This window comes from Ambystoma mexicanum, chromosome 12 (assembly GCF_040938575.1).
Source record: "Ambystoma mexicanum isolate Mex_15411 chromosome 12, UKY_AmexF1_1, whole genome shotgun sequence".
Classification (NCBI taxonomy): Eukaryota; Metazoa; Chordata; class Amphibia; order Caudata; family Ambystomatidae; genus Ambystoma; species Ambystoma mexicanum.
Window position 1 is genome coordinate 807,614,401 of NC_090936.1, and position 14,064 is coordinate 807,628,464.

At 43.3% G+C, this 14,064-nt stretch overlaps 1 protein-coding gene across 2 annotated transcripts in view; it reads left to right on the top strand.

The window, feature by feature from the left end:
- METTL25 (methyltransferase like 25) overlaps positions 1-14,064 on the top strand; it is a 1,210,930-nt gene that overhangs the window by 636,853 nt on the left and 560,013 nt on the right. For both annotated transcript variants that reach the window (XM_069629316.1, XM_069629315.1), the window contains one exon: positions 2,878-2,972. In XM_069629316.1, coding sequence (XP_069485417.1) covers positions 2,878-2,972 — 95 coding nt within the window. The remainder of the gene's footprint in view (positions 1-2,877; positions 2,973-14,064) is intronic.

The following is a 14,064-nucleotide window of genomic DNA, read 5'->3' on the forward strand; positions in this document are numbered from 1 at the left end:
AATCTGGCAGCACGAATGGGCCTTCCTCTTCAGCAGCAACTAATATCGGAAAACGTCACCGCAGTGTGTGATCCGGCCCAGTGACGCAACATACCGACAAAGTTCAGCTGATGTGCTAGGACGGTCATCGAGAAGACATTTCTTTCGATCTTATCGGGGCACCCCAGTTCCAGATGATCCTAGGAATGCCGTGGCTAGAAACACATAACCCCAGGATTGACTGGTGAACACGAGTGCTGACCTTTCCTCCAGAGTGCACTAAAATCTGCTACCACAAGAACATGAAGAATCCAAAAGGCAAGACTAAACCCATCCTGGGCCTCTCTGGTGCCTTGCCCCCTGAGTACATGGACTATCAGGACGTGTTCCAAATGGAACAGGCGAATACTCTACCACCACACAGGCCTTACGACTGCCACATCGACCTAGTCCCTGGAGCACAAATACCTTGCAGTCGAATCTGCGCTTTAACTGAGCAAGAGAACCAACATCTACAGACTTATCTAGATCAGTACGGAGCTAACGGTTTCATCCGCCCGTCTGAGTCTCCAGCCTCCTCAGCTCTCTTCTTCGTGCCCAAGAAGGAGGGGGACCTCAGAACGTGCATAGATTATAGGGCATTAAACCAAATCACTGTTAATGATATGATATGACATGGAATTTATAACGCGCCTATACACAAGTGTTTCAAGGCGCGACGAGGCAAGGGGGGGAACAAAGGGAGGACAGACAACGATCCTACTAGGCCAGGTGTCATTCAGATCGCGCAAGTGTAAGGGAAGGGGGAGAAAGGAAAAGTGCATGGGAAGGGGAAAGGGAAAGTGTAGTACATGGGAAGTGGAATAATAAGACACATAAAAAAACCAGCTAGTGGCCAGTGCAAGGAAGTGCAGACGTAAGTGCTGGTAGGGGAACTGAAGGGATACAGAAAAACAGTCCCCAAGTGCATGGGTTGCCAGGGAGGCAGTTCAGGTGGGTAATTGACAGGGCCTGGGCCAGAGAGCAGAAGGGTGACCAGGTAAACCAGTGCAATTTCAGTCAGGAACTCAGCAAGGGACGGGGGAGAGAAAGCAGAAGCAAAGAGGAAGATTTTGAGGTGTTTCCGGAACCGGAGATGGTTCTCCTCGAGTTTCAGGGAGGCAGGAAGGCTGTTCCAGAGAGAGGCCCCTGCCGAAGAGAGTGATCTGCCACCAACTTGTTGCTTTGAGAAGCGACTGACCCTAAGGGAGTTGGAGGCAGATGAGCGAAGAGCTTGAGAGGGAAGATATTTAGGAAGAGAGAGTTGAAGGTAGTGCGACCCTATACCCCAGAAGGCCTTGTGTGCAATGCAGAGGGGTTTGAACTTAATCCTCACTGCCACTGGGAGCGAGTGCAGAGATACGATCCCTTGGCTTGAGGCCAAGGACAAGTCTCCCAGTCCTGTTTTGGATGAGTTGCAGAGGGCGGAGAGCAGAGGCAGGCAAATTGAGAAAGAGGCTGTTGCAGAAGTCCAGCCTAGAGAGAACCAGAGTTCGGGAGACCGTGAGCTTCTGGGGGAAGGTGAGGAAAGGAAGAATACCTTTGAGGAGTGCAGCTAGTAGTGTGACTTCGTAGAGACGTCAGAGATGTGAGGAGAGGAGGAAAGTGTGGAGTCGAAGATGACCCTAAGGTTTTTAGCCTCAGAGGTGGGATCGGGACGAGGGCCAAGGGAGGCCAGCCAGAGAGTTATAGGAAAGGGGGGATCAGGTGTGCCAATGAGGAGAATCTCGGTCTTACTGGCATTAAGGCAGAGTTCAGTGGCGGCACACCACTCCTGGATAGCCGAAAGCGGGTCAGAAATGAGAGGAGAAGTGGTGACAGGAAAGGAAAGAGACTGCCACAGACTGCAGGCAGTAAAAAACTCAGCATAAAACTCTGAGTTTGTTTATTTACTTAACATATGATAATGAACAACACATAGTACATGCACTTTTCTTTATTACTCCTTGACACTTAACTATTGATAGCACAATCAATGTGATTTTATCCCCGTTGGGTTTCTCATTTGTTTTCAGTGATTCAATATTGTATTGCCACTCCCACATTTCAGGAGGGTTACCATAAAGCCCTGAAGAAACCCCAAACACTGAGGTTAAGGCATCATATTTTGTTGTCTTTGAAGATTCCGGGATTTGGTGTTTAGAAAATTCCCTGGGGTTAATTTATTTATAGTTGTAAATTGCAGCTTCGTAAATTACATTTTAAATTGTTTTTATCACTTTAAGCAACAACTGGAAAATTGAGCCTAATTGAATTAATGCTTGGAACAAGAACATCTTCGGCGCAGCTCTGCAACAGAACACTCACAGCTGTTCATTTCTGGAAAACCCACAATAGATGAAAGTAGATCAAAGGACTTTGAGCATGTCTCTAAGAAAGCACACATGCACAGATGACTGTGTAATAACTTCCCAATAGTCATCGTATTTGAACGCGATAGAAAAACATCAGAGTAGATACTAGTGCATTTTGATACTGCCTATCAGCCCAGAACAGCACCTTAGGGTGTAGGCCTTTGCCACGGCGGCCAAAAAGTAAATATGTTGTCGTTTCCTGTTTTTCGTTACATGAAATGCAATACGCCACATTGCAATAGAGTTTCCAACGGACGCATTTATTAGGTCTATAAGGAATTAAATGGCAACATGTTCATCTCTCATGCCGAGAACTTAAGTAAATCTGGCCAAAGCCTACATTAATTCGAATCTTTCCATTTGATTAACAGCAATGGTGTCATTGTTGCAGTACCACGCCTTAGAAGGATGTTTTCCCTGTATATATTTTTTTTATACATATATGAACTTAAATAAAGGGGAAGGTATATTGTATATTAAACAGTTCACACATTTTCTTTTGCAGAAAACACCCCCGAAAAGTGGGGCTTCCCAATGTGCCAAGAGTTAAGAAAAGAAGGATGGTGTTGTGGACGGAATGCCAGGATGTCAGCATGCTTGGTACAGTATGACATTTTGTTTTAATATCTGCTTGATTTTTCAAACCTTCTTATGAGTTCATATGTGTTCATATTTCTCAAAGCTTCTTATGAGTTCATATGTGTTTCTTTTAGCAATACTGCCTGCAGTGATTACCATTATCGGATGTGGTCTTTTCAGTAAAAACGAACTATTGAGCTAAAATCATCTCATCAAATAAATGTTGCAATAAATGCATGCACTATTTTAAAAACATCCATGGCCAGGTTTTCCTCATGTACAGAGAAATGAAAAAAATGCATTTCAGTCCAGACGAAAATGCATGGGGGAGCTGCAGTCTGCTTTGAGAAATGCATCGAAGGATTGGCAAGGCCGCTTTCGCGCATTGAACATGGTGGATTTAGGACTGCAGAAGGAGTGTTTTTAAGCCACATTCGGATGCCTTTTTGGTGCTACATTTTTGGCATCACTATTCATTATTTCCTGCAACAATATACAGTAGTTTGTGACATGTGGCCTGAGGCTATAAAAGTGTTGTTGTGAATATTGAACTCCCTTTAGGGCAATGATCCCATATCTACTAGAAGTGTAGTCAATATTTCATACTGTAAATATATAATGGAGTCTTCGTTGATGACTCCAAGGAAAGGTTTCAGTTTAGTTCAATCATACAAGGACATTTTAGGACCCCATTGCTGAGTTTGCATCAAACTTCATTAACTATTTGGTTGGCTTATTAATGCCTTTTCTTACATACATATGTGGGTGCTAATTGGCTGTGGGTAGAGGGAGTCAAGGTTAAAATGATTTATATCAAACTCCAAGGGGCACATTTCTGTTTGCCTAGAATGCAACCCGCTGGACAAAAGCTTGACACATTTGAATGGCATATCTTTCTCTGCTTCGTTCCTTGCCCATGAACAGTGATAACTGACCGCAGTGTAGCCTGATACTGGGATATGGGTTAATAGTTTGTTTGTTTGTTTTGTTTGTTTATTTGTTTGGTAATGCGCACCAAGCCCTTAGGTAGACGGGCGCAACAGAAACAAGAAATCTTAAAAAACTTAGTTACAGTACAAGGTAGCAATACATAGAGCAGTGATTGCAGTAGGAGCAAAAATACAGGTACAAGATACATTAAATGCAAAGCAATGGTCTTGGTAAGTCAAGGAGGCATTATCGTGAGTAACAATATATGCACAAATACATATACAGATATGTATATACAACCTTACATGTCTACGTTAACGTATATCCATGGAGCATGCAAATATGACAGAACAGACGACCATGCATGTATAGTTAACCAATCTACAGTGTAGTTTGAGGGAACAAAGGGTCGTGTAGGGGCTGGAGAGGTAGAAGTGTAGTTCGGCAGTTAGGTGTCGTTAGTGTGTAGCCAATTGAGTATCTTATGTCTGAATATAGGGTAGGGTTGTTCTAGTCTGAGGTCAACTGGTAATTTGTTCCAACATTGTGCCGCTTTAACAGGGAAACTGGTTCCTCCTGCTGTCGAGCGTTTGAACCTAGGAATCTCTAACACGAATGAGTTTGCAGATCTCGTAGGGTGGGTAGCTGGTCTCCTGGTAATATTATCCATAAGGTATGGGGGTGCTAGGTTATTCAGGCATTTGGAGGTGAGGGATGCTGTTTTGAGGATAATTCTGTCCGTTATTTTCAGCCAGTTAACCTCCTTCCTGAATTCGGTAATATGCTCTCTGTAAGGGCTGTTCAATGCTGCCTTCAGGGTGTTATTTTGCAGTCTTTGGATTTTGTCTGTAATGTATTTGTTGGCTCCCGAGTACAGGGCATTACAGTAATCTAATCTTGACATGATAAGAGCGTTGGCTACTGTGGTGCAGCTCGCTCTCGAGAGGTATGGTCTGGAAGCTCTGATGAGTTTGAAAGTGTACGTTGTGGATGAGGCAAGGGAATTGACTTGCTTTTTAAGAGTGAGAGAGGAGTCTAAGTAGAATCCTAAAGTTTTAACTACAGACATCACCTTGATAGGGTTGTTATCAATGTTAAAGGATGTGTAGTTTGGGCTGAGCTTTTGGATATTAGCTTCAGAACCTAAGATCCATGCATGAATGAGGGTGTATATTTTGTTCACCAAGGCTGAGTCAGTCTCGAAAGGGGTATGAGGATCTGTGTGTCATCTGCATAATTAGTGTAGGTGACACCCAGTCTATCCAACTTGTCAAACAGAGGCTTGTTGAAGATATTATACATAGTAGGGGAGATGCAGGAACCTTGTGGGACCCCGCAGGTTATTTTAATGGGGTCGGAAGAGGCTGAAGTAGAGAAGACTCTCATGGTCCGGTTAGCTAAGAAGGATTGGACCCAAGCTATAGGATCTTTGGTGAAGTTGACGGCAGATTGGAGGTGGTTGCATAACACTGCATGGTCCACCAAGTCGAACGCTGCCGACAAGTCCAGTAGGAGTAGCAAAGCTATTTTTCCATTATCCTTTAGTTCTTTAATTAGTGTCTTAAGGTCTAACAGCGCTGTTTCAGTGCCATGGAGTGGGCGGAAGCCCGATTGTCGTCAGCCAAGTAGGTGGTTGGCTTCTAGATAGTCCTGAATTTGTATGTAAGCAGCTCTATCTAAAATTTTAAGTAGAAATGGCACAGTGTTGATGGGTCTGTAATTGGTAGGGATAGAGGGGTCCAGAGTTTGTTTTTTAAGTAATGTTAGAACCCAGGATTCTTTAAGATTGTCCGGTACTGATTAGTTTTAAATGAGGAGTTTATCAACTTGGAGATAAAAGGGGCTAGGTCTCTAGCTGCATCCTTTATTATCTGTGCTGGGCACGTGTCGCCTTTACAGTTAGAAGGTTTGAGGGAGAGTATTATTTATTCTGTTTCAATTATGGAGATAGTCTTGAATCTAAAGGGTGTGGTTGTCCTAGTCAGCGAAGGTTGACTAGTTTGTTGGTCAGTGAGTGGTAGTGAGGCTTTTTTCTGTTGCAATTTTGCATTGTAAGGACAGGATTTTATTTGATAGAGCATTTTGTATGTTAGTACACCATACTTTATCCTTTGGGGCATTGTCTACCGGTTGAATTGGGGATTCTAGTTCGCGGAGGATGGAGAATAATTCTTTAGTGTTGGATTTAGCTTCCTCAATCCTGTCATTGAAGGTGTTCTTATTGGCTTTGGTTATTTCTTTTTTGTACATTCTCACAAATTCCGTTAGGTTATTTTTGTTATTTTCAGAAGGGGAGTGACGCCAAATGGACTGGAGTTTCCTTTTTTGTGATCTTAACGATTTGAGTTGGGGGGTGAACCAGGCATTCAGGTGCGCTACTTGCCTAGCTTTGCACAGTTTGACAGGAGCTATCATGTCCAGTGCCTTAGTCATAGCATTGTTAAAGGTATTTACCAATGCAGCAGGGTTGTTATTTTCCATTCCAGAGATGGCAGGGAGGAGAAGAGGGATACGTTTTTCAGCAGTGATGTCCTTCTTACTTCTGGTAGGGAGAAGCAGTGCCATATTATTAGGCTTGGGGTTGAGGAGGTATAATGCGGCAGAGAAATGTATTAAGTGATGATCTGTCCAGGATTGTGGGACGATATCGGTAATGTTGATGTTGCAGTTTAGTTCGGATACCCAGTCAAGGGTCCTTCCTTTGATATGCGTTGGTGAGAGGACTTTTTGCGTAAGACCATGGTCATTTAGTAAGGCAGCAATAGATTCAGCATGTTTGTTGTCAGTATCATTAAAGCCTAAATTGAAATCTCCCAGCAGTAGTGTTTGGGAGTGATCTTTGGTGTTGTCGGCTAGAAGACTGGTTAGGTCGTCTTTGAAGGTGCCTAGAGGCCCAGGGGGTCTATATATCAAATGGATAGTTAGAGTACGGTTGTTGGAGAGGGGCAATTTGGCGATTAGTACTTCACAGGATGTAAAGGGATCTGAGGTGGCAAGTCTAATAGGGTGGGTTGTTTTGAAGATGATGGCTAGGCCACCACCTCCGGCATTCAGCCGGTCCACTCTAATGATTTGGTAGTTGTCAGGAACTGCTAACATGAGAGTTGGTCCTGTGGCCTCATGTAGCCAAGTCTCAGTTATGGCCAGTAAATCGAGATTGTCATTATTTAAGATGTCTGCAATTTCAGTAGCATGGGCTACCACTGATCTAGAGTTTATGAGGGACCCTGTTAGCATTAGGGTACTGTCATGGTTGGCAGTTAGCAAGGTTTTGTGAGAGAGGGTATCTCGGGAAGTGTGATTTTTAGGGGGAGTTTTGTCCGTGGTATTAGTAGTTTGCGTTAGTGTGGAGAAGGGGTTCTTAGATCGGGTAGTCGTTCGATTATTGACGTTGTTAGGGAAGTTTCTATAAGGTTCATAGATAGGAGACAATCTAGACCTAAGTCTCAGATTTCTATCCTTAGGAGGGTTTGTTATGATGGCAGTGGCCATAATGGTTATGATGTAAGTAGTGCCGTCTGGGCTAGTTTAGTCAAGTAGGCAGAGGTCATTGTCAAACTATGCTGAGGACATACTAACATCTAAGTGTTGATTCAGTGAAGATGAGGGGGGACGGGACTTCTGTGCTATAACTACCCTATGTTGTAGTTAGAACACATCTAGGCTAGTCAATGCAAAACACTCATAAGCTAAAGGCAATTATGGGCGAAGGCACATCTAGGCTAGTCAAAGGAAACGCAAGTAGGCTAAATGCAATTGTGGGTGCAGGGCACATCTAGGTTAGTCAATGCAAAACACACATAAGCTAAATGCAGTTGTAGGCGCAGGGCACATCTAGGCTAGTCAATGCAAAACACACATAGGCTAAATGCAGTTGTAGGCGCAGGGCACATCTAGGCTAGTCAGTGCAAAACACACATAGGCAAAATGCAATTGTAGACGCAGGGCACATCTAGGCTAGTCTGTGCAGAACACACATAGGCTAAATGCAATTGTAGGCGCAGGGCACATCTAGGCTAGTCAGTGCAGAACACACATAGGCTAAATGCAATTGTAGGCGCAGGGCACATCTAGGCTAGTCAGTGCAGAACACACATAGGCTAAATGCAATTGTGGGCGCAGGGCACATCTAGGCTGGTCAATGTAGCCTAGTAACAATAATAGATTAAGATGCATGTAATTATTTGAAGCAATGAAGGTAAGTCTAAATATGGTAGACACAGTGAAGGCTATGAGTACATGTGACTGGTGACGCAGTGATGGTTCAGCTAAGTACTATAGACCCCTATAAGGGCTGATCATATAACAATAGTAGGGGCTGTTGTTACTTTCATCAGTCTAAGGTCAATAGTTAATAGTTAGGCAGTAATTCAGTGGATGCAGCACGTAGGATACATTTGTCTATTCATCATCTCGCAAAAGTGGGGGGTCATGTAAAAGCACTATGCAGGCACATGATATATTACAGTCACAAACGGGAGCATGGTGAGCAGCAGGACTTGGTGCAGAGAAGTCCTTGGCTTCGGCAGCTGCTGGTGGGAGTAGATTGGGAGGGTGTACTGGGCACGGAGCACAAGTTAAATGCAGACACGTTCAGAAATTTTTAAAGACAGTCACAAAATGCCAGCCACTAGGCTTTAATGTTACCTTCAAGATGCATGGGTGCTGGGGTAAGCCACACAGGGATTCCGGCAGAAGCAGAAGGCTGGTGACAGAAGGCAGCCTTGTTTCCTGTGCCTTGGTGAGGTGGGCCGGCTTTATGCCTACCGGCGCCTGATAGGCCAAGAAGTAGCACCAGTAGCCTATCTGGAGCCAGGCAGCTGGGCTTAGGCAGGGGTAGGTGGAGGTGCTAGTCAGCCAGTTCTCGGACCGCCATCTTGGAATAGGCACTCCTCGTGGTGCTCAATTGTGCATTCAGAGAACAGGGGGCAAAAAACAATTTTGGCAACGTTTTTGCATTTAAAATAAAAATGGATGTGCAACATGCACGCACTTCGGAATTTAGAGGTGCTCAGATGAATTTTCGAGCGCATGTGCAAAGTAGCTGCAGAATGGCAATCTTCTTACCAGAAATGCTTTGGAGGGGGGCTCTTTCTTCCTAGCCTGAACACTGCTCCTGCAGTGCCCAGATGGAGCTCCTGCTCCACTGTAGGTCGTAGGTCTGTGAGGTCTCAGGCTGAGGACAGGAGGCAGCCATGTTTCCTTTGCCTTGGTGAGGTGGGCCGGCTTTATGCCTGCCAGCGCCTGATAGGCCAAGAAGTAGCACCAGTGGCCTATCCGGAGCCAGGCAGCTGGGCTTAGGCAGGGGTAGGTGGAGGTGCTAGTCAGTAGTCAGTAGTAGTAGTTGGTGCTTCCTGCCTGGTAAATGCAGATCACAAACAGACAGTATATTTCCTGATGTGACAGTCGTATGTGAGAGACCACCTGGGAAGTATAGAGGAACCCTATAGTCCAAATCCTACTAGCTAACTTTACACTTAATAAAAAATAACAGAAAAGGGGAGTCCGGAGCAATAGCCTCTGTCCTTGGCTTCTGCCTGGTCCAATCACTTAGACTATACTACATATACTAGGAAAATATGGCTGACCTTTGGTTCATCAAAACAGTCTTGTAATTCAAACTCAAATGTTCTTGAAAGCACTCCTTACGACTAGGGCTGTATTTCTTTCCCCTGGATCAATACAGGAATACTTAGATTACAGTTCTGTACCAACAAAGTTCTGCTCAAGGAAATAGAAATGTCTTTTTCAACCACAGTGTCCTTCTTGGAGAAACAGCATATGTCCTTTTCACCACAGTTGGTTGATAGTTCAAAACAAGTCAATGTCTTCCACAATATCCCTTTTGCAAAGATGATTGACTTTCTCTCCAAAATCAAATGCGGTTGTTCTGTTCTCATGTAACACTTTCTTCAAAAGAAACTACTTCTTGTCAAGATAGCAAGTTACTCTTTCTCAATACTTGTTGTTGAAATTGAAAACGTTTGTCAGGATAACACAAAGAAATGTGTCTCTGTGATGCTACTGCTTGTCAACAAATGATAAAGTACCTGAACTCTCTTCATTCAACAAAAGTTATTTGCGCATATCTTTTAACACAAACCATTTTCTTTCCTGGTCCACTTGCCTACTAGGACTAACCACTATAAGCCCTTTTCTGGAATACTCACCTGCCTGGAAGACAACTCCTAGAACTAACTTCAAACTTGATGCTAGTATTGATTCCAGTATTCTCCACACCAGTCTTCTGGCATGGTTTTACAATCTCTTGGCCCTTGGCAAGGTGAAATATATGCTTTTTCAAAAGTATATCTCTCAAAAGGGGATTTGTGCTTTACTTTCTTAAAGGTTTCTCACAACTTCTTGGCTGATGGTAATGCTGGTTGTGAGCTTTTCCCACTGGTTGTCTTAAAATATATGTCTCATAGCCTCTTGGCTATGGGGATAGCATTGGTTAGAGGCTTTCCCCACTGTTAGTTTGTCCCAAAGTCTTTTTTTTAAATGTATTTTTATTGGCATTTTGGATAACAACAAACAAAACCCCACCAACGGTCCCCCACACCCTCTTCCCTTCACCACGCCCACCCCTCCCGTTGTACATGTCTAAACCCAGGTCTGATAGTTCAAGCAATGCCCAAAATACGATATTTCTGTGGGCAACAAACAATGTTATAGTCCCAATCTTTATCAAATTTGGATTGATTGCCCTGTAGTAAGCAAGTCATCAATTCAAGAGCAATAAAGTTCCAGACTTTGGAGAACCATTGGCTAATGTTTGGCGGATCTTTTGATTTCCAATTTTTGGCATTTAGCAGAAGAGCCGCTAGCTGTAAAATGATAAAAGCTTTGCACTGTTGTCGAGAGCTTTGGCGCAGATCCATTTCAAGAACAACTAAAAGGCACAATCTAAGTGATCTAGGCTCCAGAAGTTTAAAAATATGTTTAAAAATGTGTGAGATTTATTTATTTCTTCCCAATATTGTGTCAGCATCGGACAGCTCCACCATATGTGTACCCAATCACCAGTCTCCCCGTATTCTCGCCAGCACTTATCAGAGATGGTCGACTTCATTTTGTGTAGCCAGGTTCGAATGTAGTGCCATTGTACCATAAGCTTATACCAAAATTCATGAACTTGAATGGACCGTGTGAGTTTTGGTCTTTTCTTCCATAACCTCTCCCAATCTTCTTCACCCATCTCCACCCCCAGGATCTGATGCCAGTGATGTCTATATGGCAATGTGTTGTTAGGAGTCATGTCGGCTGTGATTTTATATAAATTAGAGATCAAAGCTTTATTTCCAGGGTTGAAAGTTACACACTTTTCAAATGGAGTAAGATCTCGGATTGCTGCTTTCTTGTTAGGTGAGCTAATATCTAGTGCCGCACTTGAAAATACTGGAAGTGACAAGATTCCGAAAGGCCACATTCTAATTTACATTGTGTGAAAGGTTTTGGAACATTACCCTGAAACATATCACACAATCTTGTACACCCTGCTCGTTCCCATTTAGGGAATGCTCGCAGTTCCTGGCCTCGGCTGAAGTGTGGGTTATTAAATAAAGGAGTAAGGGGAGAAGGGACGGCTGTCAACTGATATTTTTTCATGGCTGTGTCCCACACTTCTTCTCCTAAGCTCATGATCTGACTATTCTGCATATTATGGGGGCAGTCTTGTTTAGGCAACCATAATTTATATTGAACTTCACACCCACCACGCGCCCTTTCCACCTGGACCCATCTTTTCTCAGAGTGTTCCACAACATTCCTTCAGGTACCTTACTTGCATTGCTTGATAGTATTTTAAAAAATGTGGCAGCCCAAGACCACCTCTAGACGTGGGGGTCATTTGTATTCTCAATGATACTTGAGGAGTCTTATTGTTCTAAATGAATGAAGAGATCGGCCCATGTAGTTTTTGAAAAAATGAGGTGGGGTCCCGTATTGGCAATGCTTGAAAAAGATACAGGGCCTTGGGCAAGGTTACCACCTTTACAGAGTTAATTCTGCCTAACCATGATACTGACAATGGACACCATTTTAACAATTGGGCTTTAATTTGTGTTAGCAGAGAGGGATAATTATCCCCATACTGCTTTGCTATTGTGCGCGTTCCAGTTACACCTAGTAATTGTATCCCTTTCTGAGCCCACTTGAATTGTGCATGTGCTCGTAAAAAACTGCACTTGATCTTCTGTAAGAGATACGTTTAACATTTCTGATTTAGTAATATTCATTTTTAAGCCGGCGACAATGCCAGATTTATCTAGCTCATGTTCTGCTGCTTGTAATGTGGTCAAAGGGTCAGATTCTGGGAGCAGCATGTCATCAGCCATAATTTTATGTGGGACTCCCCCAAAGTCTATCCATTGGATTGCCTCTGTCTGTCTGGTTTTGGCAAGGAATGGCTCAAGGTGCAGTGCATGCAGCAACGGTGACAATGGGCACCCTTGTTTTGTACCCCATTGTAAAGCTATAGGAGGAGATAAAAGGCCATTAATTAAAAGTCTAGCAGTGGGTCTTCTATAATTCGCCTCCATGTTTTCAATACATTTTTGCCCGAACCCCATTTCGGCCAGATTCTGAAAAAGAAACCACCACTCAAACTGATCAAAAGCTTACTCAGCGTCTAAGGATAGCAGAACTGCCAGGAATATTTTTATTTTCGACTTTCTCCAATATATGACAAGTTCTCCTAATATTGTCATGCGTCCACCGTTGTTTTATAAAGCCTGATTGGTCCGGATGTATTAGCAAAGGCATCACATCTTCCATCCTTTTAGCCAAAACCTTCATATACATTTTTGCATCCAAATTTATCAACGCTATTGGACGATATGACCCACATATGGACGGGTCTTTGCCAGGTTTTGGAAATAATATAATCCTTGCTTCCTCCATTGTGGGTGATATGCCACTAAAGTGTGGGAAAGAGTTATACAGGAGGGTTAGTCTGGGAACTAATATGTTTCGATATATATCCATCCGGACGGGGTGCTTTGTTTAAAGGAAGGTTACGTATAACCCTATCGACTTCATCCAGAGTTATATCCAAGTCAAGCAGGTCGTGATCTACTACTGATATATGGGGTAGAGTGACAGTCTAAATACACTTTTTGGTGCTGTGAATCAGGAAGTTCCGATTGATATAAATTAGTGTAAAATGTATGGAACTGCGAAATAATTTGTGGAGTTTCAGTACAGATCTCACCCGAGGGGAGCTGAATCCGTTGTATGACCTGAGATGCAGCTTTCTTCCGGAATTGTCTGGCCAGGAGCCGATCCGTCTTATTAGCTTTAATGTAATATTTTTGTCTAAGGTATAACGGAGACTTTTCCACTTTTTCTTTATGAAAGAGATGTAACCCTCCTGCCGCCATTCTGTACATTTTTTGTACACCCAGACCTTTATTTTTTCATTTTATTTCATTGCTAATTTTAGATCTTCCTCCAGCTCTAACTCCAATGCCTGTTTTTGTTTATATCTAGCGGCCCCTTCAGCTTTCAGAGTCCCCCTTAAAGATGATTTAAAAGCATCCCAGGTCACACTCTGAGTCGTCTCCCAGTATAGTTGAGATAAACAAAACTCCAGAATGTTCTCTTTTCTATTGTATCTCTGACCACCTGGTCCCTCAACAGCTCATGCGAAAATCTCAAAGCCCATGAAGTCTGGCATTTGTGGAAAATTGATATCTATAGACATCGGGGCATGGTCTGACAATGTTATTGTGTGACATATAATCTGCTGTATGCATCTCAACAGTGGAGTTGAGGCCCAAGCATAATGAATACGTGAAAAGGTGTGATGTACATGGGAATAAAACATATACACCTTGTCTAGCCCCTTTAATGTTATCCAAATATCTACCATGGACATCTGTGCAAATATTTGCTCTAGTGAATTGAAGGGTGGCGGTTTGGCATAGCGAGTGATAGTGCTGCGATCGCGTATTGGGTCCCAGGCGATTTTGAAATCTCCAAGAAGTATTAGTTCTCCCTCCATGAAAGATTCCAATTGTGTAAGGGTCATATTTAGGAAGCCCTCCTGGCCAACATTGGGGGCATGTACTGACACCACTGTTAGAGTATAAGACCCAAACGTCACACTCACGAAAATATAGTTCCCCCCTTTATGGGCCTTAGTACGTATCACTTTGGTTGGTGTTCCAGACCTTATTGCTAT